The 27,501-nt window shown below is 49.8% G+C and overlaps 1 protein-coding gene across 23 annotated transcripts in view; it reads left to right on the forward strand.

The window, feature by feature from the left end:
• Positions 1-1,926: 1,926 nt before the first annotated feature.
• ank2b (ankyrin 2b, neuronal) overlaps positions 1,927-27,501 on the forward strand; it is a 1,110,754-nt gene continuing 1,085,179 nt past the window's right edge. For 8 of the 23 annotated variants that reach the window (XM_038792196.1, XM_038792201.1, XM_038792205.1 and 5 more), the window contains exon 1: positions 1,928-2,583. In XM_038792196.1, coding sequence (XP_038648124.1) covers positions 2,503-2,583 — 81 coding nt within the window. In that variant the 5' untranslated portion in view covers positions 1,928-2,502. Of the gene's footprint in view, positions 2,584-27,501 lie in introns of all 23 variants that reach the window. The other 15 variants (XM_038792202.1, XM_038792212.1, XM_038792216.1 and 12 more) reach the window with 6 other exon arrangements.

Consider the following 27,501-nt stretch of genomic DNA (forward strand, 5'->3'; position numbering starts at 1 on the left):
AGTGAAAAGAATAACCATTTTGCAGTGCTATCCATGTGGTTGGATACTTATCAAGAAGCTCAAATCATCATACTTAACTCAATAAAATCTCATTGAATCCTCGATGTTCCCAGGCAACAACCTGTGTCCGATAAATATAGATTAGTTTGAAAACATATTGGCTGTTTGACAAATTGAATAAGGAAAGAATCTCGCATCACCTTGAGAAACATATCATTCATTTTTTTCTCGAGTCAATATCTGTGTAATTTAAATCCCTGTAAATAGTGTTTTGATTTGTTTGCTGGCATTGTGCATCTGTCAAAACAATTATCTGCCTAAACTCTTCCCCGTGCCAGGAACAAGTTCAGAACCTTCTTTCCATTAAAACACAACGATAAAAATTGTGTTTATATGGTGCCTTAATAATAGAAAATCATTACCAGGTGTTTCACAGAGGTTTAAAAAAAAGAACAAAATAGACACCAAACCAAAACAGGAGGCTGATCAAAAAGGTTCAACAAAGAGGTAGATTTTAGGTAGGGTCTTAAAGAAAAGAGGAGCAGTGTGAGGCAGTTCCAGAGCATTGGGTATATAAGTGGCTGAGGCATAGTTCCAATGGTGGGCCAAATGGGCATGAAGAGGAATCAGAGGAACAGCAGAGGTTATCCTGAGGAGGTCACAGACATAGTGAAAATCAAGACCATGGGGAGATTCGAACACAAAAATTAGAACCTTATTTTTTTTTGTTTTTCACAATGCCTCTAATGCACCAAAGTACTTATATTACATCTTTCTACAGATGTGACATTCTCATATTGTCAATAATTGATCTTTCTTCTGCAAATCTTTTCTATAACTTTATATTTTGGTATTTATTTCACTGTCCAATGTTGCGAATTACCCACCTCTGCGACATTTAACATGTCTCACGCTGCCCTCGGGGCATATGTTATTTTGCCTGTTGCTGTTCTTACCAAGGTTCATCGACCTGAAAGGCTAATTTTGTTTCCCACTCCACGGATGCTGCCTGATTTGCTGGGCGTTTCCCTTTATTTCAGATTTCCAGCATCCGTAGTATTTTTTGTAACTGCCCTTTGGGATCAAAACACCCTTCCCATCCCATGCACGAGAAATAAACACGCTGGCCAATAATTCTATATATTGGTCACTGGTCTACTTGCTGTGTGCCTGGCTGAAATGCATCCCATCATTTTTATTCCATTGCTGTTTATCTCCCAAATTCTGTAATTCAATCGCAGATACTTAACTGCATTGGCGATAAACGAATTAGAAAGTGAAACAAGCACATTTCCGGTTGCCGAAGCTAAACTGTTAATTTAACGTTGAACGGAAAGCTACTGTGCATTCATTACATTAGTAACCATGATTGCTACATCACATTATTTCCAAGATAATGTTGTTTTCCCAGCGAAAGCAATAACAGACAGCTGTTCTCTCAGTTTGAAAGCCGAAAAACCGTGGACAAGAATTATCCAGCCCCACGAAAGCGACCTTTCGACCTCTTTGATATGATTAATCAATATCTTGTCCTGCTGACGGGAAACATTGGCGTGTTTTGGAAAACGCAACAATCTGATTCACTATGACATAAACTAGGGGTTTATGGCACTAATTTGCTATCTATCACGCATTTTGTTCCTGAAAGCAGATCTGCTAAACAGTTAGAGATTGCATTGGTTGTGCTTTTTAAAACTACACGCATTTGTGAAATGTTAATTATATAAAGCGTGCGAAATGCTGTCTGATCATCGCTCCTTTGAGACAACAGCACTTGGTTACGTTGAAGGCCTAGGCAAAAATGTAACGCGACGGTTGCACACCTAAGTCCGCATTTATTTGGCTGCAGCAAGCAGACAGGGCGCGCGACGGTAGTTCTCGGGGAGCAAAGCCATTTGTTGCCTGCCACACTGGAATGATTAATTCAAGCAAAGATCGTGATGAGAAGCAATTGCATGACAAGGTCCTTTGCACGGCGTGTCTTTAGCGTCTTTGAGCCAATAGCAGTTTGCCCCACCTTACTATGTGACTCTTCGGAGCTGCATTAAGATGGATCAGGAGCTGTTTTCTCGCACATTGCACTGTGCGTGATCTCAGCAGTGTGTGTGTTGGTGCTGGGCTCTGCGGTGTAGCTAAGCTTTGAGACGGGAGAGCGAGGGGTCGTGGAGTGGTGTGCCGCATTGGCACGGACACACACTCAGACACACTCGCCTCTCCGACAGGACAACAAGGTCACCCACTCAGTAACCCCCTCAGAAAAAAACCCCTCAACTCCTCCTTTCCCGCCCAGAGCTTTCATTCAGTCTCTGGTCAGGGAGGCTGAGCGCAAAAAAAAATCTGTGCCGCGGCACTTGAACGCGTGAAGCAAACCCTCCCCCAAAAAAAACCTGGAGGAAAAAGGCTTTCTACAGTGACGGAGTGAGTGAAAGTCAGGAGGCTAATCCCAGAGTATTACGTTTCAAAACATCGGCGGCAGCAACAGCAGCAGATTGAGAGAAGAAGATGGCTTCTCCCTCCTCCTCCACCGCCTCCTCCCCGCAGGGAGGCGGGACATCTCCAAATCCACCAGACCGCATTCGCCAGGTGGGTGCAAAATGTTGCAAAAAGGTTGTTTCAGTACTTTCTGTGTATTTCTTAAAAAAAAATCTCTCTACCGACGCCCTGAACTGTGCAGATCAGACTGATCCCAGCTCACAAGACGGGCCTCCCACTCGAATCTGTTCTGTGCTCCTGGAGACTGACAGTCAAGGCGTTCCCTAGGTTACCCAAACCTTTGGAGTACTGCATCATCCATGTACGCCGGGGGGGGGGGGGGGGGGAGAGAGAGAGAGGGATTCGACAAAATATTGTTTTCAGATTTATCCTCAATGGTTTATGTTTCCCTTCAGCCAGCGGACAAGTGAAGTGTGTGTAGTGGCATCAGTCTGTACAGACTGAAGCAGGTGCTGATGCAATTGGATTCAGGCTGCATGGTTGACATGTATTCCCTGTGCAGACACACGCACAGAGAGCATGAAATAATCAAATCGCAGTGTCATTCTCAGTTCAGATATCCCCTGTTGTGCAACATTGAATAAAGATAATATGGTATATTTGTTATCTGTGAAGGAATTAATCAATATCTATTACAAATTAGTTTGGTCAAACTGCTCTGCTGATATAATATAAGAATTTATATTCCCAAATTATTTTTGGCATTATTCATCGGTTAAGTGAGATGGCTAAAAAAAATGTCAGGTGGGGTATAATGTGGGGAAGTGTGAGGTTACCCACCTTAGTAGGAAGACTAGAAAGGCAATGTGTTATTTAAATGAAGAGAGACTGCAGAATGGTGCATTACAGAGGGATCTGGGTGCTTTTGCACACAAATCGTAAAAGTAAGTTTGCAGGTACAGCCAGTAATTTGGAAGTAAAATGGAATGTTTGCATTTATTGCGGGGGGGGGGGGGGGGGTGGAGTATAAAAATTGGGAAGTCTTGCTCCAACTACACAGGGCATTGGTTAGGCCACACCTCAGGTTACATGTACAGTTTTGGTCTCCCTACATAAGAGGTGATCGACTTGCATTGGAACAGTTCAGAATAGGTTCACAAGGCTGGTTTCTGGGATGAAAGTATTGTCTTATCAGAGAAGATTGAGTAGTTGGGCTGATAATTTGGGATTCACAAGAATGAAAAGTGATCTTATTGAAACATGCAAGATTCCGATGGGACTTGACAGGGTAGTTTCTGTGAGGATGCTTCCTCTCGTGGGACAACTAAAGTGTGCAATTTAAAAATAAGTGGCGTCCCATTTAAGACCAAGATGTGGATTAATATCTTCACAGAATCACAGAATAATAGTGCAGAAGAGGACCTTTGGTCTATCGCGTCTGCACCGATGCATGAACGACACTTGATCCACCTACCTAATCCATTTGCCAGCACTTGGCCCATAGACTTGAATGTTATGACATGCCAAGTGCTCATCCAGGTACTTTTTAAAGGATGTGAGGCAACCCACCTCAACCACCCTCCCAAGCATTGGGCGAAATTCTCCGCACCCGCGGAAAGTCGTAAAACCGTCGTAAAAATCGGGAGCGTTTTACGACGGTCGCGAAGGCTTCATTTCCCGACGGATTCACTTCCTGGAAATGGGCTAGTAGCGCGGCCGCGTCAATTACGTGCGTGATGACGACGGAACGCGACGACGACACGATCACGCCCACGTGACGCCGCCCGACGCCGTAAAAAGGCGCGGGCGACCACAGAATCTGTCGGGCAGGATGTCGGAGCCGAGGAGAGCTGCTCCTCGCTTTGTAGATGCTGACGTCGAGGCGCTGCTCGATGCCGTGGAGCAGAGGAGGGGCATCATCCGCCCGCGGAGAGGGCATCGCCAACCTGCCAGCGCGGTATGCCAGGCCTGGCGTGACGTGGCTGCTGCCGTCAGTGCTGTGGGGCAGACCCCTCGCTCAGCAGAGCAATGTAGGAAGAAGCTACACGACCTCACCAGGTCTGCCAGGGTAAGTGCCATGAGGGTGCCCCCTAGTCACAACCATCCCCCCCCCCCCCCCCCCCCCCCCCGGCACGGGAGGGGGGGGGGGAGAGGGATTGGGGCAGAGTTATTTGAGGGTGGTTCACAAAGTTGTCACAGACCCAGCGCTCTGGCCCCGAGGAGGGATGCAATCGTCTTATGACAACTTGCCCCCCCAAACTGTGCCAGTATCTGAACGGACTGCTGATACCTACCGTTTTGTAATGATCTACCTATGTTCCCTCCCCCAACAGGCCAAGGCCGCTCATAACCACCGTGAGCGGCACAAGACTGGAGGGGGTTCGCCCAACCTGCACCCCCTCAGCACCTTTGAACAGAGGGCCCTGGACCTTGTTGGGGGGTCTGCCACCCGCGATATCGCGCAATGCGAGGTTGGCGGAACTGCAGCAAGTGAGACAACCCTCCCTGACAAACACTCACCCCTCCCCCATCCTCTGTCCCTTCACACACCCTGCCCACTGGGATACCTCCCCCATCCTCTGTCCCTTCACAAACCCTGCCCAATGGAACCGTCCAGCGGCCTGCCGAGCAAATCGAAATAACCCGTCTCATTCTCTTCCCTAGGACGTGATGCCGAACGACCAGGGCCGTCTGCCTCCAGACGGAGACAGGAATCTGCCGCCACCTCACCCGGGGCCTCACAACAGAGGGTGCCCGATCAGCGGGCAGCCCTATCCGCTCCAACCCAATCTGCGGACCAGGACGCACAGAGGGTTCGAAGTCCACCACCACCACCAGAAATGGCCAGGGACAACCCTCCTGTCGCTGAGCAGCCCCACACCCTGGAGGAGGCCCTAAACATTGAGAGCGTCAGGCTTGCGGCACTGCTTTCTCCCACCACATCCATCATCCCAGAGACACACACCCCGGCGGGCCTATTTAGTGATGAGTCTCCTGGGGCACAGTCTGGTTGGCACATCACAGCTGAGCAGGTACAGCAGGTGGAGGTCGGAGCAACAGAGGGCCCGGACTCGCGGAGGCCAGACCAGGCCCAGGATGCAGCTGGCTCCCAGACGTTTTCTGAGTTCCTGGAGTTTATCAACCCACCCGCACAGCCGATGCCTCAGGAAACCCAGGGAAACAATGGCGGGAGGAGGGCAGCCTTCCTGGCTCTGCAGACGCTGTTAGAGGAGTCGAACCGCGTCCAAGAGCAGGGAGTGGTGCCGCTCATGGCAGAGACCCAGTCCGACACCGCACGGGTGGCATCCGCGGTGGAGGCAATGGGTCAGGTTATGCAAGACGTTGGGGTTAATGTGCACACGTCATCCTCGGCCCTGGACAGGGTTGCCCTCTCACAGGCAGCAATGTGCCAGAGCCAAAACGACATTGCCGGCGCCCTGCGGGCCATGGCCGAGTCTCAGCAGGTCATGGCCCAGTCGCAGCAGTCGGTCGCGGAGACCATCAACCGCCTGACACATGTGCTGGATGGCGTCGTGCACACACAGGTTGAGATCGCACAGTCCCTGGCAGGAATGTCTAACTCCCTGGACTCCGTCTCTGCAAACCTTCGGATCCTGGTGGATACCGTTGCAGGCCTCCAGGACTGGCAGCGCCAGGTGTCGGTAGTGCGACGGGGCACCTCCCTGCTCGCACCTCTGTCCCAAAGTGAGGCCCGGGGGCCACCGGGCTCCCCGAGGGAGGAGGAGGTTTCGGGACCCGTCCCATTAACTCCATCACGGGACGTCCCGGAATTCTCGGCCTCCCCCCGTCCCATCCCTGGTGCATCGGGTGGGCAGCAGGCAGAGCAGGGTGGCACAATGTCACCCGAGACGCCCGCAGAGCAGCCTGGCCCATCAAGGCCTGGTCGCCCCAGGAAACGCTTAGCCAAGGAGAAACGAGTCGAGGGGGGCGATTCGCAGCAATCCTCCTCCACTCCTGCTGTATCATCTGGGGAGTCACTTAGACGTAGTGGTAGGGCCCGTAAGGCAACTAAGATAGACACTGAGTAAGTTGGCACGGGTGAAGGGCACAGTTTAGTTGTAGGGGCTAGGGCACCTGTAAATAATTGTTAATATTAAACGCACTGTTCCACCTTACTTGTAATACCGTGTGATTGTTCCACAGCCACAGGAATCGTGATGGTGACTGAGTGTCGCTGGGGGTGACGGGTGCTGAAACCTCGGTGCCGGGTGTGCAGTCCCTGCCCCTACCCCCTCCCACAGCTAGCCCACGCGGGCACGTGATGGAGTGTCAGTGACAAACTCAGCGGCCACCAAGGTGGATGGTTCAGCTATTGCCATGGGTCAGACTCTCTCTAACGATTCTGAGCTCACAGCTCTTCGCAGAGCGGGCTGTCATCATTCCACATGGCACTGATCACACCCGCTGACACAGCCATCAATGTTGTGCCATTCCGTCTGCACCCAGTGATAAGCGTCATGTCGAAGTGGAGCAGTGTACACTGAGGGGGGGGGGGGGGGGGGGGGGTTGTGGTGGTGGCAGTTGTGTGGTGACCCTCTGCATGACTAGCGATGCAGGTGGTGGTTTGGTGTTCATCGGGGACGTCACATGCGATGCGTGAACCGTGCTGCCACCAGAGCGTCGCGTGCCCGCCGTCCTTGCCGGGTCCGTCGTGCCGCCTCCTGGACATCACCAGCACGTGGGTCGTGTCTGCGTTCTGCGCCCGCCACTCCGCCAGCCTCCTCCTCCTCCTCTGTGCTGGCACCACTGCCACTAGCTTCTCCCTCCTCCTCCTGCAACAGGTCATCTCCCCTCTGCATCGCGATGTTGTGCAGCGCACAGCAGACCACTACAATGCGAGCGACCCTGTCGGCCTGGTACTGCAGGGCCCCTCCGGAGCGGTCCAGGCACCTGAATCTCATCTTCAGGAGGCCAAGGCAGCGCTCCACCACACCCCTGGTTGCTGCATGGGCCTCGTTGTATCGTGTTTCCGCATTGGTCTGAGGCCTCCGTATAGGCGTCATCAGCCAAGACCTCAGCGGATAACCCCTGTCGCCTAGCAACCAGCCCCTCAGCCGGGGGGGACGTCCCTCAAACATCGCAGGGATGAACGACTGCGCTAGTATGTAGGAGTCATGCACACTCCCTGGGAACCTTGCACAGACGTTCATGAACCTCATGTGGGGGTCGCATACCACTTGGACATTAATGGAGTATGTCCCCCTCCTGTTTGTGAACACTTCCTTGTCCACAGCAGGCGGGCGCATGGGGACGTGAACACAGTCGATTGAACCCTCGGTATCCCGGCCACACTGGCAAATCTACGGGCTCGTGAGTCTTGACTTGGTTGGTCCTCGGGAAAGGTGATGTAGCGGTCCGCGATGGCATAGAGGGCGTCGGTCACATCCCGGATGCACCTGTGCACCGATGACTGGGAGATCCCGGAGACGTCCCCGCTCGGAGACTGGAAGGAGCCGGTAGCATAGAAGTTCAGAGCGACCGTCACCTTGATGGCAACCGGGATCGCGTGTCCTCCCCCCGTTCCACGTGGGGCGAGGTGCGACAGGAGTTGGCAGATATGTATCACCGTCTGCCTACTCAGCCGGAGTCTTCTCCTGCAGGTGATGTCCGGCATTGTTAGGAAAGAGACCCGGACACGGTACACCCTCGGCTTTGGTCGTCGCCTCTGGCGCCGTGGCTGCACCCTCACTCTCTCTTCCTCTTCCTCCTCCTCCTCCTCCTCCTCCCCCCCCCCCCCATGCTGCTCGACGACTGGCAACTCCTCGGCCCTTCCCCCTGCTGCTGCAGCTGGCCCTGCAGCCACTGCGGGTTGTGGGTGTGGATGCTGCTGCATCTCCAAATCCAGTAGAGCGGCCCCAACCACTGCGCAGAACATCGCCGTTCTGTTCCCATACATCGTGCTAACCTACAGAAGGGTGGTGGGAGGCAGAGAAACGGGACATGTTAGACGGAGGTTAGTCGACACCTCGGCAGCCGCCAGCCATGGGATACCAGTGTGTCCCGGTGGCCTGGTCGCGCTGCTGACACGCGGTCAGCCTAACCCCTGGTCACTTTCTGCATCCAACGGCCAGTAAACTATGGCCTCCTCACGGGTGCGTCAGTGGCCTGTGTCCGGAAGCCACAGGGGAACCAGCGGCCGTGTCCTCGTCACCGGTACACCATGGCATGCTGGCAGACATATTGTTATGGGGTTGGACGGCTCACTCTCTACCTAACCCCCCCCTCCGTCGCCCCCCACTGCCTCCCCCGTCGCCCCACACTCCCCCCGCTCTGGACCCCCTCCCGTTCTCAGGGATGCCTTCCCCGTTGTGGCCAGACTCGAGCGGTGAGCTGAGCGGTGCGCTGAGTGGTGCCCTGACATCCTCCAAGCTGTCGTCAGCCAGGCCGACTGGTTGACGAATTTAAAAAGCAGGTGTGTTTCACGACGTGCAAACAGGGCGCCATGACGTCGGGACTTCGGCCCATCCGGGCCGGTGAATAGCGGGGGGGGGGCTATCAGTGGCGATTCTGGTCGTGTCAGGGGCGGGAAGGAGGCGTTTGTCGGGAATGGCGACTCCGACATTTTGCGGGGTTCGGAGAATAGCGGGAGGGCGTCGGAACAGCGTCGCCGTAAAAATTTCCGACGCCCGCTATTCTCCGACCCGTCGTGAGTCCGGAGAATCTCGCCCATAGTATTCAAGACCGTCACCACGCTCTGGGTTTTTCCTCGCATATCTTTTAAACCTCCTGTCCCTCACATTGAACTTATGTCCCCTCGTAACTGACTCTTCAACTAAGAGGAACAGCTGCTCCTTATCCACCCTGTCAGTGCTCCTCATAATCTTGTACACCTCAATCAGGTCATCCCTCAGTCTTCTCGGTTCTATCAAAAACAACCCATGCCGATCCAACCTCTCTTCATAACTTTAATGTTCCATCCCAGGCAACATCCTGGTGAATTGCCTCTGCATGCCTTCCAGTGCAATCACATCATTCCTGTAATGTGGCAACCTGAATTGCACACAGTACTCCAGCTGTGGCCTCACCAAAGTTCTATACAACTCCAACGTGACCTCTCTGCTTTTGTAATCTATACCTCGATTGATAAAGGCAAGCGTCCCATTTTCCTTTTTCACCACCCTATTAGCCTGCCCTTCTGCCTTCAGAGTTCTATGGACAAACACACCAAGGCCTCTTTGTTCTTTGAAACTTTCCAGTGTCAGGCCATTCATTGAACAATTCCTTATGAAATTACTCCTTCTAAAGTGTATAACCTCACACTTTTCAGGTTTAAATTCCATCTGCCACTTTTCTGCCCATTTGACCATCCCGTCTATATCTTCCTGTAACCCAACACACTCAAGCTCACTGTTAACCACCAGGCCAATCTTTGTGTCATCCGCAAACTTACTGGTCCCACCCCCCTCTCTGAGAGCCCTTAGTCTTTGGACTTCTCTTCCACAGAGAGCAATAGAGGCTAGGCTGGCCCATTGAATAAACCCAAGGCTGAGTGAGAGATTTTTGATTGATAGGTTTAAGGGTTATGAGGGACAGGCGGGCAAGTGATCGCCTTTGACTATCCGCGGAGCAATCTTGATAGGCTGAACGGTTTACTCCAGCTCTTTATTTATTATGATTATCTTCCCGCCCATTACGTCGTTCATCATTGTTGGTCCATGTCAGCTGGGTGTGGTGAGGTTTGCGCATCTTGCAAAGTTATGGTTCCGTGTCTTTTACCATTTATCCCATATTGTTTCTAATACATACCGTTACTTTGCAGAGTGAACATTCGGTAAGTGACAGCAAGTCACGAATATAGCAGCTGGAGATCAGTAATTTTTAGCTCCATGGAAACACTGGATAAATCCAGAAATAACGCTGTTGTGTGCGGCTGATTTACATTCACTCTTTTATCACCCCTGCAAATAGCACAATGGAAAGTATGCATCCTCTCATCATCGCCTGTTGAGCCAGGCGAACCTGTAAGCAAGGACTCCCGCCTCTTGCCCGCAACTCTCATTCGTGATTGGTGTTTTCTCATTGGCGTCTTCGGCTTTCAGTTAAGGTTTTTGTTTCCCCTGCGGCTTGACTGCTTCAATACGGCAGCCAGTAAAGATAATGACAGTGCGGCCGATAAGAGCAGCTGATCTCAGTTGCTCACGGATGTAATACCCCTGCTATCCACGTGTGATCAGTACAGTGCTAAATATTACGTTTTCCAATACCAGTATTTTCTGGATAAAAACAAAATATGTAATGTGGAGAAATGCAAGTCAAACTTGATCTGCCTGCCTTAATAACAAAGTTTATTTCACCCTAGGAACGCATTCTTTTCTATAATTTAGCCTTCTTGAACAAGATTGTCCATTTCCTTGAAAATATGGGCACGGTGTATGTTCTGGATCCATATACATACTGTTCAAACACTGACAACTGACAGATGAAAAGGGAAAGCCTAGAAACTTTCTTATTGGTCTGCTAGACTCAACTTGGAAGTACTGTTTCACACAATCCAGTGCCTCTTTTTCATTTTAAAACAAAAGGGTTTATTTTCGAAGTTATAATTTTGGCACAGATTGTTAAGTGTTTTAGGATTTATATTCACTATTGTTAAGAAAGACTGGAAATTAAACATGGGAGAAAGGAAATATTCAATGATTCAGCATCTTTGAAAATAGATAAAGCGCCGGGCTTAGGTGAAATGTATTACAGGTTGTTAAGGGAAGTAAGGGAGGAAAAAGCAGATGTGCCGACAAGCATTTTCCAGTTCTCTTTGGCTACAGACATGGTACTGGAGAGATTGCTAATGTATTGTTTAAAAAGAGAGAAAGGGACACACTATGTAATATAATAATCGCTTATTGTCACAAGTAGGCTTCAATGAAGTTACTGTGAAAAGCCCCTAGTCGCCACATTCCAGTGCCTGTTCGGGGAGGCCGGTACGGGAATTGAACCCGCGCTGATGGCCTTGTTCTGCATTACAAGCCAGCTGTTTAGCCCACTGTGCTAAATGTCTGTCAGCCTATTCTAGGTTTCGGGAAAATTATTGGAAAAGCATTTATGGGGAGAGTATTAAGCATTATTTAGAAAAGCATAGGCTAATCGAGGACATGGGAAGCTAATGCCCAGTTAAAATAAAAGCAGAGAATGCTGGAAAAACTCGACAGGTCTGGCAGCATCTTTGGAGAGTTAATATTTCGAGTCCAAATGGCTCTGAAGCAGAATCATCAGGGTTCAAAATGTCAACTTTGTTTCTCTCTCCACAGATACTACAGGATCTGCCGAGTTTCTCCAGCATTTTCTGTTTTTATTTCCGATCCCCAGCATTTTGCTTTATGAGAGGAATGTAATCCACGTAGATTTTAGCAAAGCTTTTGCAAGGTCCAAAGAATCCCTACAGTGCAGAAGGCAATTCGGCCCATCTAGTCTGCATCGACCCTCTGAAAGAACACCCTAACCCCACCCTCCTGCCCTAACCCCACCCTCCTGCCCTAACCCCACCCTCCGCCCATTCGGCCCATCTAGTCTGCACCGACCCTGCACATCTTTGGACTGTGGGAGGAAACCGGAGCACCCAGAGGAAACTTATGCAGGCATGGGGCAATGTGCAAACTCGACACAGACAGTCACCGTTGGAATAGAACACAGACAGACACACGGCTGGAATTAAACCCGGGTTTCTGGCTCATGAGGCAGCGCTGCTAACCACCGCGCCACCATGCCACATGGCAGACTATACGATGAATAAACATCTTTGGTAAAATTTGCTTATCACGGTAAAGCCTTGCATGGACATAGGCAGAAAGACAGGTTCAAATGTCCCTGTGGTGAATGTAATTCACACTATTGTATTGTATGGTATTGTGTCCTTGTGGGCTCTGTCTGTGAGCCGTTGTGCGGCTCTGCCAATAGGGGGAGATGAGGAGCTTGTACAGGGCTCCACCCTCGGCTCCGCCCCTGGCCCCTCCCACTACTGGAAGTATAATGTGCTGCAGCCATGTGAGCCTGCCCTCAGTTCTTCTGGTCGCAGGCAGGCTCAGTTGTAAGACTATTAAAACCACAGTTTACTTCCAATTGTGTTCCGAGTGAATTGATGGTCGCATCAATTTAATAGTCTTAGAAAACTTGAAGAAAACAACTATGGAATCATCCCTCAAACCTGATCAACTAACCCTCGACCTGCAGGCTGCAGAGGCGAAGGAAATCTTCCTACACTGGCTTCGGTGTTTCAAGGCCTACCTGGCTGAATCGAGCATCTCCGAGACTACAGAGGAGCAGAAACTCAGCCTACTGCACGCGTGGGTGAGCCATCGCATCTCTATGCAACTCAATTTGACCAACTCCTATACTGAGGCCCTTGCTATGCTCGACCGATTGTACGTGCGGCCGATAAACGAGGTCTACGCGCAGCACATTTTCACTACCCGCCGTCAGCACCCCGCAGAGTCTCTAGAGGGCTTCCTGCACGACCTAAAAGCCCTTGCTCGGGACTGCAACTTTCAGGCTGTAACGGTTCTCCCAGCATATGAAACTCGCTGTCCGTGATGTATACGTTGCGGGGCTCCGGTCTAACTATGTGCGCCAGCGACTACTCGAGGAAGGGCCCCAGAACTTGGAGGACACGGTAGAGCTAGCAACTACTATGGAGGTCGCGTTCTGAAGTCTAAACACATTCCCCGCGGACCAAGCGACCCCATCGTGGGTCCCCGACCAGCGACTGCCCCAGGCCTGCGCCGCGCGGCCACCCACCCACTATGGAGCGCCAGTGTGCCCTTTTTGTGGCCAGCCCCAACACCCGCGGCAGCACTGCCCGGCCTGCAATGCGACTTGCAGCAGCTGCAGTCGAAAAGGACATTATGCCTGCGAAATCGAAACCCTCTAACTCCCCCGGAGTCCAGAACAATCGCTCCCCCAATTTGCAGGCTCACAGACCCCGCAATGTTGCAGCGTGTCTGCCGACTCCGCCTCCACCCGACATGTGCGACTCATGGGGGCCGCCATCTTGGCCATCCTCTCCCACGCGGCAGGCTATGTGCGAGTCATGGGGCGGCCATCTTGGATGCCATCTTCTTCATCACCCGCCACATGTGATCAACGGGGGCCGCCACCTTGGCCATCACCCGAAGTTCACCTCGACGACTACGACCTCTGCGGACAGTCATCACGGGGCCACTCCAGCACTGCTGATTGAGCCGCCGACTACCCGCAACTCAACGCAGTCACGTTGGACCAGTCGCGTCCGAAGCACCTCCAGAGCTCGATGATGTTTGTTCAAATCAACGGACACAAGACACCGTGCCTCTTCGACTCCAGGAGCACCGAGAGCTTCGTACATCCTGACCTAGTAAGATGCTGTTCGCTCCCTATCTTCCCTGCACGGCAAACTATCTCCCTCGCCTCTGGCTCGCATTCGGTCCAAATACAAGGGCGCACCGTCGTGACCCTAACGATTCTGGGCGCCAGCTACTCTAATTTCCAGCTGTACGTACTCCCCAATCTCTGCGCCCCACTCTTACTCGGGCTTGATTTCCAATGCAACCTCAAGAGCCTCACACTCAGCTTCGGCGGACCCCTACCCCCACTCAATATATACAGCTTAGCGGCTCTAAAAATCGACCCCCCTCCACTCTTCACTAATCTAACGGCTAACTGTAAACCAGTAGCCACTCGCAGCAGGCGGTATAGCCTGCAGGACAGAGTATTTATCAGAGCCGAAGTCCAGCGGCTCCCACGTGAGGGAGTCATACAGGCCCTGGAAAGCTCAGGTGGTGGTCGTCAAGACCGGGGAAAAGTTCCGACGGTGGTTGATTACAGCCAAACCATTTACCGGTTCACGCACCTCGATGCGTACCCCCTCCCAGAATTGCAGACATGGTCAACCAGATCGCCCAGTACCGCATATTTTCCACGGTGGATCTGAAGTCTACTTATCACCAGCTCCCAATCCGTCCGGAGGACCGCCACTACATGGCATTCGAGGCAGATGGCCGCCTCTTCCATTTCCTCCGGGTCCCCTTTGGCGTCATGAATGGGGTCTCGGTGTTCCAACGAGCAATGGACCGAATGGTGGACCAGTACGGGCTGCGGGCCACATTTCCGTACTTGGACAATGTCACCATCTGCGGCCATGACCAGCAGGACCACGATGCCAACCTCCACCGATATCTCCAAACCGCCCAGAAACTCAATCTCACCTACAATAAGGAGAAATGCGTTTTCCGCACTACCAGACTGGCCATCCTCGGCTATGTCGTGGCAAACAGAATCCTGGGCCCCGACCCGGACCGTATACGCCCCCTCTTACAACTCCCTCTCACTCATTGTTCCAGGGCCCTCAAGAGGTGCCTGTCATTCTTCTCTTATTACGCCCAGTGGGTCCCCCAGTATGCGGACAAAGCCCACCCACTATTTAAGACCCCGCACTTCCCACTGTCAGCTGTGGCCCGCCAGGCCTTCAACTGCATCAAGGAGGACATCGCCAAAGCTGCCATGCGGGCGGTGGATGAATCCGCCCCCTTCCAGGTGGAGAGCGACGCCTCAGAGGTCGCTCTCGCCGCCACTCTGAACCAGGCAGGGAGACCAGTAGCTTTCTTCTCCGGACCCTCTCCGCTTTGGAACTTCGACACTCCTCAGTCGAAAAAGAAGCCCAAGCCATTGTGGAAGCCGTACGGCACTGAAGCAATGCCTCGCAGGTAGGAGGTTTAACCTCATCACCGACCAAAGATCGGTTGCCTTCATATTCGACAACTTGCAAAGGGGCAAAATAAAAAACAATAAAATCTTGCGGTGGAGGATCGAACTCTCCACCTATAACTATGACACACGTCTGAAGGCTATCCACAACGACCTCTGCCACCCGGAGGTCACCCGGCTCGCCCACTACGTCAAAGCCCGAAATCTGCCTTTCGCCACTGAGGAGGTAAAAGCCATCACCAGGGATTGCCCGATCTGCGCGGAGTGCAAACCGCACTTCTATAGACCAGAAGGCCCACCTGGTAAAGGCATCCCGGCCCTTTGAACGCCTGAGCATCGATTTCAAAGGGCCACTCCCCTCGACCAATCGAAATGTGTACTTCCTCAACGTCATTGACGAATTCCCCCGCTTCCCCTTTGCCATCCCGTGCCCCGATATGACCTCCCATACAGTCGTCAGAGCCCTGCACGGTGTCTTCACCCTATTCGGTTTCCCCAGCTACGTACACAGCAACAGGGGTTCGTCCTTCATGAGCGACGAGCTGTGTCAGTATCTGCTCGACAAGGGCATCGCCTCGAGCAGGACTACCAGCTACAACCACAGGGGGAACGGGCAGGTGGAGAGGGAGAACGTGACGATCTGGAAGACCGTCTTACTGGCCCTACGGTCCAGGAATCTCCCGACCTCCCACAGGCAGGAGGTCCTCCCCGACGCGCTCCATGCAATTAGGTCCCTCCTGTGCACCGCCACCAACCAGACCCCTCACGAACGATTATTTGTTTTCCCTAGGGGCACTACCACGGGGGCTTCGCTCCCATCTTGGTTGAGGACACCGGGCCCGGTTCTCCTCCGGAGGCACGTCCGGACACAAAACGGACCCGCTAGTAGAGAGGGTACTACTGCCACATTCAAACCCACACTACGCCTTTATTGAATACCCCGACGGCCGTCAGGACACCGTTTCCCTCCGGGACCTGGCGCCTGCAGGATCCACCACTACCACCACCACTGCCGAGGTACCCCTCACACTACACCCCACCCAACCCCCCACGCCCTGCGTCCCCGCGCCTATAGGTTTCCTGCGCCCCCCATTCTCCCGTTGCACCGGTCAGGAACGGAGCTCGGACCGAAACACCCCCGGAGTCCACCCTCATACCCACACTGGCCGTCACCACCCAGCCACCCGAAGAGGCTGCAACCTTGGTGCTCCACTGATCCCAAAGGACGACTCAGCAACCGGACCGGCTCAACCTGTAGACCTGTCACCTCTGCCGGACTTGATTTTTTTACAGGGGGTGAATGTGGTGAATGTAATTCACACTGTGTATTGTATGGTATTGTGTCCTTGTGGACTCTGTCTGTGAGCCGTTGCGCGGCTCTGCCCATAGGGGGAGATGAGGAGCTTGTACAGGGCTCCACCCTCGGCTCTGCCCATGGCCCCTCCCAATACCGGAAGTATAATGTGCTGCAGCCGTGTGAGCCTGCCCTCCGTTCTTCTGGTCGCAGGCAGGCTCAGTTGTAAGACTATTAAAACCACAGTTTACTTCCAATCGTGTTCCGAGTGAATTGATGGTCACATCAGTCCCCAAAATTTCTCCTATTTTGTTATCGATTTACTCCTTTCATAAGAACACAAGTAAAACAACACACGGCAAATAATCTGGAAGACAGTTACTTGGAGTATTTTAATACTATGCAACTTATTGAAAAAGTTATAATTAAACACCTGCCTCCTGTGTTTTTTTGGCTATATTTCAACAGTGCCGCAGCCCGTATTGCCATCCTAATTGAGATCCACTGACTCATTAATGAAACCTGAGACTTCCTGGTTTGCAAGCTGACTATCCCATTGGGTTGTGCAGTAATTAATGAAACATTGAACAACCTCTACTACAATGAAGGGAAACATTTAGAATTCATGAATGAAGAGAGGTTATTTTAACTTTATACTTTTTTTCTTGGGGTGGTTTCAACGCAAATCATAATTCGATAGGAAAATTAAGATTCAGTGCCAGGTTTTACTTGTAACATTAGAATTGGCAGAATTGTAGTAACTTCACAGGCAGTTCCATGTCAGCAGCTAAATTAAACACCACACATCTTTGCTGGGACTTAAATGTTTTCTTTTTATGCATTCAGAAGAGTGTTGCAGACGAGACCAGCATTTGTTACCCATCCCCAGTTGTCCTTGGGAAGTGATGTTGAGCAGCCTATTTGAACTGCTGTAGTCCATATGGAGGTTGCACCAATAGTGTTGTGAGGAAAGGAGTTTCAGGTCATTGACCTAGTGATAGTGAAGGAACAGCAATATAGGCCAGCAATTTTCAAAAGTTTTTAAAAAAAAAAAGTTAGAGTACCCAATTCATTTTTTTCCAATTAAGGGGCAATTTAGCATGTTCAATCCACCTACCTTGCATATCTTTTGGATCGTGGGGGCGAAACCCACGCAAACGGGGAGAATGTGCAAACTCCACACGGACCCAGTGACCCAGAGCCGGGATCGAACCTGGGACCTCGGCGCCGTGAGACTGCAGTGCTACCACTGCGCCACCGCGCTGCCCCGGAATTTCCAAAGTTGCCGTGTTGCGACACTACCCTGAGGAATTTTTGTAACAATGCCCTGAGATGAATAGGATGTGTCTCCAACAGCCACTATCCTTTGGGTTAGGAATGACTCCAGCTCCGATTTCCTTTGACTTCAATTTTGCTAGGAATCATTGATGTCACACTTGGGTACTTGATGACAAAGGTAATCACTCTTACCTCATTTCCAGTATTCAGCCCATTTTACCACATTTGGGCCATAGTCTGGAGCCAACTGCCCCTTGTAGACCCCAAGCTGAGCATCATTGAGCAGGTTATTGCTGTTTGACTGCACTGTCAATGACACCTACCATCAATTGGCTGATGATTCCAAGTTAACTAATGGGGCAGTAATTTTTATTTTATTTTTTTATAAATTTAGTGTGCCCAATCCATTTGTTCCAATGAAGGGGCAATTTAGCATGGACAATCCACTTACCCTGAACATCTTTGGGTTGTGGGGGCGAAACCCACGCAAACACGGGGAGAATGTGCAAACTCCACACGGACAGTGACCCAGAGCCGGGATCGAACCTGGGACCTCGGCGTCGTGAGGCAGCAGGGCTAACCCACTGCGCCACCGTGCTGCCCATGGGGCAGTAATTGACTGAATTGGATTTAACCTGCTGTCTGTGAATGGAACATACTTTAGGTAATGTTCCATGTTCTTGGATGTGTATTGCGCCAGTGTGTAGCTGTATTAGAACAGCTTGCCTGGGGAGCTGGCCAATTCTGAAGTACAAGTCTTCGGTATTACTTCCAGGATGTTGTCAGGGCCCTTGATCATTGCTGTGCTGAGTACCTTCAGCTGTTACTTGATGTCTTGGGGAGTAAATAAAATTGGCTAATGATTGACAGCTTGATGTTGGGGACCTCATGAGGAGGCCAAGATGGATCATCCATTCAGCACTTCAGGCTGGAGATGGTTGCAAATGCATCAGCCCTTTGCACTGATGTGCTGGTTGCCCCATTCATTTGAGGCTGGAATGTTTATAGAGACTGCTCATCTGGTTAGTTGTTTAATTCCAAAGATGCGCAGGCTAGGTGGATTGGCCATGTTATATTGCCCCTTAGTGTCCGAAAGGTTAGGTGGAGTTACTGGCATAGGGTCGGGGTGTATTCTTTCCACCGATCAGTGCAGACTCGATGGGCCGAATGGCCTCCTTCTGCATTGTAGAGATTCTATGATTCTATAATTATTATTTTTTAAAAATTTATATTACCCAATTATTTTTTCCAATTAAGAGGCAATTTAGCGTGGCCAATCCACCTAACCTGCACATCTTTGGGTTGTGGGGGCGAAACCCACGCAGACACGGGGAGAATGTGCAAACTCCACACGGACAGTGGCCCAGGGCCGGGATCGAACTTGGGACCTCAGTGCCGTGAGGCAGCTGTGCTAACCACTAGGCCACCGTGCTGCCCTTGTGATTCTATAATTATCCATCACCATTCATGCCTGGAGGTGGCAGATCTGCAGAGCTTTCATCTCATTGTTGGTTGTGGTATTGTTTTGCTTTGTCTATCACAAGCTGCTTCTGCTGTTTGGCATTCTTCTAGCCCTGTGTTGGAACTTTGACAGGTTGACGGCTTATTTTTAGTTATGATTAGTGCTGCGGCTGGCATGCTCTCCTACACTTTGTTGAACCAAGGTTAATCCGCTGGCTTGATGTTAGTGAGGGATATGCCAGACCATGATGTTACAAATTGTGGTAGAATACAATTCTGCTGCTGTTAATGGCGCGCAGCACCTTCTGAATGTCTAGTTTTGAGCTTCTCTATCTATTCTGAACCTTTCCTATTTGGTAGTGCCTCAGAACACAATGGAGAATATCCTCAGTCCAATGATGTGATTTCACCTCCACAAGCATTGTGCAGTGGTCACTCCTACCAGTACTATCATTGAAGGGTACACCTACGACTCGTGCCGCTGTTCAAAAAAGGGAATCTGGATAACCCTGGGAATTACAGGCCAGTTAGTCTTATTTCGGTGGTAGGCAAAGTAATGGAAAGGGTACTGAGGGATAGGATTTCTGAGCATCTGGAAAGACACTGCTTGATTAGGGATAGTCAGCAAGGATTTGTGAGGGGTAGGTCTTGCCTTACAAGTCTTATTGACTTCTTTGAGGAGGTGACTAAGCATGTGGATGAAGGTAAAGCAGTGGATGTAGTGTACATGTATTTTAGTAAGGCATTTGATAAGGTTCCCCCTGGTAGGCTTATGCAGAAATTAAGGAGGTATTGGGATAGTGGGAAATTTGGCTCATTGGATAACAAACTGGCTAACCGATAGAAGACAGAGAGTGGTGGATGGCAAATATTCAGCCTGGAGTCCAGTTATCAGTGGCGTACCGCAGGGATCAGTTCTGGGTCCTCTGCTGTTTGTGATTTTCATTAACGACTTGGATGAGGGAGTTGAAGGGTGGGTCAGTAAATTTGCAGATGATACGAAGGTTGGTGGAGTTGTGGATAGTGAGGAGGGCTGTTATCGGCTTCAAAGAGACATAGATAGGATGCAGAGCTGGGCTGAGAAGTGGCAGATGGAGTTTAACCCTGACAAGTGTGAGGTTGTCCATTTTGGAAGGACAAATATGAATGCGGAATACAGGGTTAACGGTAGGGTTCTTGGCAATGTAGAGGAGCAGAGGGATCTTGGGGTCTATGTTCATAGATCTTTGAAAGTTGCCACTCAAGTGGATAGAGCTGTGAAGAAGGCCTATGGTGTGCTAGCGTTCATTAGCAGAGGGATTGAATTTAAGAGCCGTGAGGTGATGATGCAGCTGTACAAAACCTTGGTCAGGCCACATTTGGAGTACTGTGTGCAGTTTTGGTCACCTCATTTTAGGAAGGATGTGGAAGCTTTGGAAAAGGTGCAAAGGAGATTTACCAGGATGTTGCCTGGAATGGAGAGTAGGTCATACGAGGAAAGGTTGAGGGTGCTAGGCCTTTTCTCATTAGAACGGAGAAGGATGAGGGGCGACTTGATAGAGGTTTATAAGATGATCAGGGGAATAGATAGAGTAGACAGTCAGATACTTTTTCCCCGGGTGGAACAAACCATTACAAGGGGACATAAATTTAAGGTAAATGATGCAAGATATAGGGGGGATGTCAGAGGTAGGTTCTTTACCCAGAGAGTAGTGGGGGCATGGAATGCACTGCCTGTGGAAGTAGTTGAGTCGGAAACATTAGGGACCTTCAAGCGGCTATTGGGTAGGTACATGGATTACGGTAGAACGATGGGGTGTAGATTAATTTCTTCTTTGGGGCAGCACGGTAGCATTGTGGATAGCACAATTGCTTCACAGCTCCAGGGCCCCAGGTTCGATTTCGACTTGGGTCACTGTCTGTGTGGAGTCTGCACATCCTCCCTGTGTGTGCGTGGGTTTCCTACAAAGATGTGCAGGTTGGGTGGATTGGCCATGATAAATTGCCCTTAGTGTCCAAAATTCTATGATTAACCTAGGACAAAAGTTCGGCACAACATCGTGGGCTGAACGGCCTGTTCTGTGCTGTATTTCTCTATCTCTATCTATCTAATTGATGGCTTACTCAGCCACTTCAGAGGGCAGTTACAAGTCAGGAATGACATGAAGGCCAGAGTGGATAAGGATGACAAATTTCCTTCCCCAAATGACATTAGTGAACCAAATGGGTTTTTATGACAATCTGGCAGTTTCACGGTCACCATTGCTGGGCTAGCTTTTATTCAAGATTTAAACAAGTGACTGAATTTCAATTCCACCATCTGCCCTTGTGGGATTTGTGCTCCTGTCTCTGGAACATTTATTTGGGTGTATGGATTATCAGCGCAGTAACATCACCATTTTGCTACCATTCTCCTTGCTTCATTTACATGTTTCAGCACTGGGTACAGATAGCTTGTCTGAACCCAGAAACAAGTCGATGTGGAAGCCGACTCACTCCATGCCAATTCTTGCTGCTACAGGGGCGCTAACGTGCCTGACAATAGGACGTCCGCCCCTAATTGGGGAGGAAGTCCCACCCTTGGGAGTTGCTAGACAATTGGATTGTCTGGTTGCTTCCGTAGTCTTGGCAGCGCCAACAGCGCATTAGCAGGCACTGCCAAGAGTACAACCGGTATCAAAGCGAAGGCCCAATGAATCCTGGAGCAATGTCAGCCCAGGATATTGGATGAGGAGGGTTTGGCCACTTTATGGAGGGGGGCAAGAGGATTTTGGGTTGCGGAATTTGGTGAGCAGGTGGGTAGGAAGAAAGGGGGGGCTATTTTCTTGGGGTGGGCTGCCCTCGATGCTCAAAGGGAGCCTCCCCAAGATGGTCTCTCTCTTCCTTCCCACTTTAAAAAAAAAAGAAATGACCTGCCCACTCGCTCCCAACTGCTTATGACAAACTTACACTGTCCGTACTATAATATTATCGGGGTCAATTATCTTGTGAAAAAGCTCCGTTGACCCTTGATTATTTATATGCAAATTGCGGCACCCACCCACCTATCGTGCTATGGGGGTAAACTCAGGATTAAGTAGAAAAGTGGTGGGGTTGACACCCGCCCTATTTCATGTGCCCTCCTGCCGTAAAAATTCTTGGTGGAGGTATGTAAAATCCAGCCCATTATTTTACTTTTCACTCATTAATTTAAACATCTGAACTGAGCTTAATGAATCATTTTACATTTCTGTTCAATAATTTTTCCAAATGCATACTGAATAGAGCATTGTTGAATGTCTCCTATGGCTTTCCTACAAACCAATCTTTGAAGAATCACTTTGCATCATTACACTTACTAGTATGGTCAGGTTGAGAGAACAAAATACCTAAGTAAGCCCTCTGGAAGATATTTTAAAAATTAAAAAAAAAGTTAGAGTACCCAATTAATTTTTTCCAATTAAGTGGCAATTTAGCGTGGCCAATCCACCGACCTGCACATTTTTGGGTTGTGGGGGTGAAACCCACGCCGACACGGGGAGAATGTGCAAACTCCACACTGACAGTGGCCCAGAGCCGGGATCGAACCTGGGACCTCGGCACCGTGAGGCTGCAATGCTGACCACTGCTCCACCGTGCTGCCCCTCTGGAAGATATTTTAACAAAAAAATATATATAAATAAACTAGCTAATTCCATCACCTTGTTAGCCCCACATCCCTCCAGGCTGTCTCGAGATTAAGTCAAGTAACAGACATGGTGGTGATCATATTGCATCTGCCAACAGACCACATGTTGTCTGGAAATGGAGTCAGGCTACAGGTGGATAGGAATGTGAAGCTACAGTCTGTTTTGTACAGATAACTGTGTAAAACTGTCGGCAGCAGAAACACTTTCATTTGTGATTAAGAATTATAGAACTTTATTTGTCAGGTTGGTACATGTAAAATCTCAGAGTCAACAATTATACCATTAATGATGCCAAATTAAGATACACAGCTCCTTCAAATAACTTGCTTTTTAAAATTAAATTACTTGTATAGATAATATCATACGAATGGTAAATGTCATCCATTATTTTTCAAAGTAACCAAATAAAAACAATGTAACCAACAATAACATTGAATAAGCCAGTCTCCTATTCCTTTTAAACAGTGGGCAAGACAGTTTCAACAGCGATGATGTAATGGTACTAAATAGACCACACAAAAAAATATCAAATATGGGAAAACTAATTTGTATTTATTTCTTGAAGATTATCCTAATTGTCTTTAAATCCCCCTTGAAGATAAGGACAATAAATATATACCACTGCACGAAGTAAATCACCTGAACATTTTTTGCCTGTTTGCAAAATGCCAGAGAAAGGTAAATTTTATTTTTATTCGGTATAGGTTACTGTTAGGAAATTACCAGAATTCTACTTGGCTTTTTCTCATAAAATCAGCATTCTGTAAGTGTCGTACAATTGTGTTCATTGAATATATCATTATAGTTTTAATTTTGTTACTTCTATTACCTATATTTTCATATTTTGTAAACGATATAATTTTGCATATACGGAAAGGCACTGCAATATGGTAATACAGTAAACAGTTGTATAATCTAATAACACATTAACAAAAAACGTACCTGTGATTTTACTTGGAACCATAAGCACCAGGTGTCTTATTTTATTTAAAATAATTTCATTAGCAATAATCTATCTTCATACATTCAAATGCATTCAAACTAGTAGCACGGTAGCATTGTGGATAGCACAATCGCTTCACAGCTCCAGGGTCCCAGGTTCGATTCCGGCTTGGGTCACTGTCTGTGCGGAGTCTGCACATCCTCCCCGTGTGTGCGTGGGTTTCCTCCGGGTGCTCCGGTTTCCTCCCACAGTCCAAAGATGTGCAGGTTGGGTGGATTGGCCATGATAAATTGCCCTTAGTGTCCAAAATTGCCCTTAGTGTTGGGTGGGGTTACTGGGTTATGGGGATAGGGTGGAGGTGTTAACCTTGGGTAGGGTGCTCTTTCCAGGAGCCGGTGCAGACTCGATGGGCCGAATGGCCTCCTGCTGCACTGTAAATTCTATGTAATCTATGTAGTCATCACAGTCAAGGTCCTCTGCACTGCCCCAGTTCCACAATAATGGGTTCTAGCCAAATGATGATTAGTGTTTTACTTATTTAATTTAATTTAATTTGAAAACTGAAAGCAAATGTTAAGCATGTTTTTGAACAATTTTCTTATTAATTCTTATGGTAGAATTATTATACAGCAATAAATCAGCTCGTGTATTTTGAAGGATTGGAATCCTGACTTTCACTCCAAATAAATTCCTACTTCTATAAAACCCTGCATCCAATTCACACAAAGCCAAATTTAGCCATTCCTTCAAATTTTGCTACACTCCATCGCCAGATGCCTCAATATCCTCGTATAAAGGCAAAATAAAGTGGATGCTGGAGATCTGAAATAAAAAGAGAAGGTCATATTGGACTTGAAGCATCAATGCTATTTCGCCCTGCACAGATGCGGCCATACCTGCTGAGTTTATCCAGCACTTTCTGTTTGTATGCCTAAGTAGTAACTTCATCAAGGCCAAGCTTCTAACAATTGCTCTTTTTATTAAAGAAACAAAAAGGATCGCTGCCATGCCATACAACATTGGCGTCCCTCCCGAGGACCGATGGAGATGCAGGTCCTGGTCGGAACTGTGGGTTTTAAACTTGTGCATCTCCTATTGAGTGAGCCTCTGCCACTCAATGGGGGAATTCATATTCTATAAAGCCCACAGGAGATCTATTGATGATGCCCTGCGTACATTGTGGTCACCATAACATCCCTCCACCCTTAAGTCAGGCAGCACGGTAGCATAGTGGTCAGCATAATTGTTTCACAACTCCAGGGTCCCAGGTTCGATTCCCGGCTTGGGTCACTGTATGTGCGGAGTCTGCACGTTTTCCCCGTGTATGCGTGGTTTCCTCCGGGTGCTCCGGTTTCCTCCGGGTGCTCCGGTTTCCTCCCACAGTCCAATGATGTGCAGGTTAGGTGGATTGGCCATGATAAATTGCCCTTTTGTGTCCAAAATTGCCCTTAGTGTTGGGTGGGGTTACTAGTTTATGAGGATGGGGTGGAGATGTGGGCTTGGGTAGGGTGCTCTTTCCAAGAGCTGGTGCAGACTCGATGGCCGAATGGCCTCCTTCTGCACTGTAAATTCTGTGATTAAGTCCATTTCCCCTTCAGTTTTCCCCTAGCAAGGAGGTTCTCTTCTGCCTCTTCATGATTAGCCTGAGGTCCTTTGAGGGTGGAACGGGATTTGGAAGTGTGAACTGGATTGGTGATCTTTGCTTCCGGAGGGAATGCCGAAGAGTCTTCTATTAGCGGCATGGGGTACCTATCCAGTTTGGAAACCTGATTGACGCAGGTTTATAGGGCGGGATCCTCCCAGCCCCGCGCTGGGCTGGAGAATCCCTGCGAACGGGCCACGCAGACCCGACGCTGGCACGCGATTCTCCGCAGTGCGGAGAATCGGCACCATTGGCGCCGGCGTGGCTGCGGGCCGCTGTACGCGGCTGGCCCGCCGATTCTCCGGCCCGGCTTGGCCAAGCTGCCAAAGGAAAAGAGCTGAGTCTCGCCGGCGCCATTCTAAAGTGCTGTGGGCCAACAGGACCTCGGCGAGTAAGGGTCGGTTGGCGCCCTGTGGGGAGGGAGGGTGTCCGACCGCAGGTGGGAGCCTCCGAAGTGGTCTGGCCCGCAATCGGGACCCACCGATCGACGGGCCGGCCTCTGTGGCTGGGGTCCTCCTTTCCTACGCACCGGCCCCTGTAGCCCTGCGGATGTTGCGTCGGGGCCGGCGCGTTGAAGGAGGCCACTGCGCATGCGCGCGTTGGCGCTGGTGCCACTGCGCATGTCCTCATTGGCGCCGGCACAACTGTACATGCATGGATTGCGCGGTGCCCAGTTCGCACCGGCATCTGCAGCTGGAGCGACATACAGCGCTCCAGCACCGTGCTGGCCCCCTGTAGGGGCTAGAATTAGACGTGGGAGTGGCCCGTTCACGCCGTCATAAAATGCAACGGCGTTTACAACGGCGTGGACACTCTGCCGCAGGATTGGAGAATCCCGCCCATAATCCCCATCAAGGCGGACCGATTTGTCCGGTTTAAGGGCTCAAAACGACAGGCATTGCTCACTCTGCGAATTGCATGGGTCTTTTACCCAGACTTTCCAGGTCCCCAAGCTTGGTCTCTACCTTCTCCAACAGGGAATATGGAATCGGTCTTGCTCTGAAATATTTTGGTGTTGCAGGGGGCTGACATACATTTTGGCTCAGGCGCCTCTTATTTTCCCAAGGCCTTCATGGAAGACTTCAGGGTATTTGTTGATAGCTTTGTACTGTCCACCAATGGCCAGTCTGAAAATCTCCAGCCAATCCAGCCTGATTTGCTGGAGCCAATCTCTGCCCTTAAGACTTGGTCCCTGACATCGCACAATGATTAGTGGATGCCGAGCTGGCTGCTGCCTATAAGTCAACAGGGTCGTTGTAGTACCCTTAATCTGCAAAGGTTCCCATGTGTAGGTGGCTAGCCTGGCTCTAGTGTCTTCCAAACTCGAGGGTTAGATACCAGTTTGGAGCGATCAAATGTCTGCTCTCCAGTGAACGAGGCAGTAGCTCCCATGTCCACCTCCAGCTTGAATGGATGATTATTTACTGACAACTTTATCATTATTGGTGTGATCTTGGTCATGATGATATAGTTTAATTGATTGTCACTTTATCTGAGAGTGGGCAGGGTCCTCCCCGCCGTCTTAAAGCAGTATCTTTGGAGGATGATTGAGCGCTTCGGGTCACAGTGATTTTGCACTACCTCTATGAGCTCATCAAATGTTTTCGAGTTCGTATTTTTGAAAGGAAATGGAATGATTGTCTTTTGGCAAGGGGGATGGAGTATAAAAGCAGGAAAACCTCAACATCTAATATCAATGGGTGAAGAGCTGTGCATTCTACCCATTGATAACATCCCTCTCCCCTCAATATCCTTGCTACACCCAACATTGGCAGCCTTTGAGCCTAAATCTGAGTTCACCTCCTCTGCTTTTCTGAGTGTGGGAGACTGTACATCACCGTGCCCCCCACCCCCTGCCTTCCCCTTCCACTAAATTATCGGTAGCTGGGCCTTCAGTTGTCATGGCCCTATATTTGTGAATTCTCTCCTGTACGCTTGCTTCTTTCTACATCTGTTCATACCTTCAAAAAGTGAATCTCAAAACTTACCTCCTCAACCCTGTCTTTGCTCATTTTCCCCAACCTTCTTTCAATATTCCCTCTGAGTCCTCAATCGGCTTGCCATGTCCCATTAAAGGCACTGTACATATGCAACTTGTTGGATGGTCTTG

This window comes from Scyliorhinus canicula, chromosome 3, assembly GCF_902713615.1.
Source record: "Scyliorhinus canicula chromosome 3, sScyCan1.1, whole genome shotgun sequence".
In the NCBI taxonomy this organism is placed as follows: Eukaryota; Metazoa; Chordata; class Chondrichthyes; order Carcharhiniformes; family Scyliorhinidae; genus Scyliorhinus; species Scyliorhinus canicula.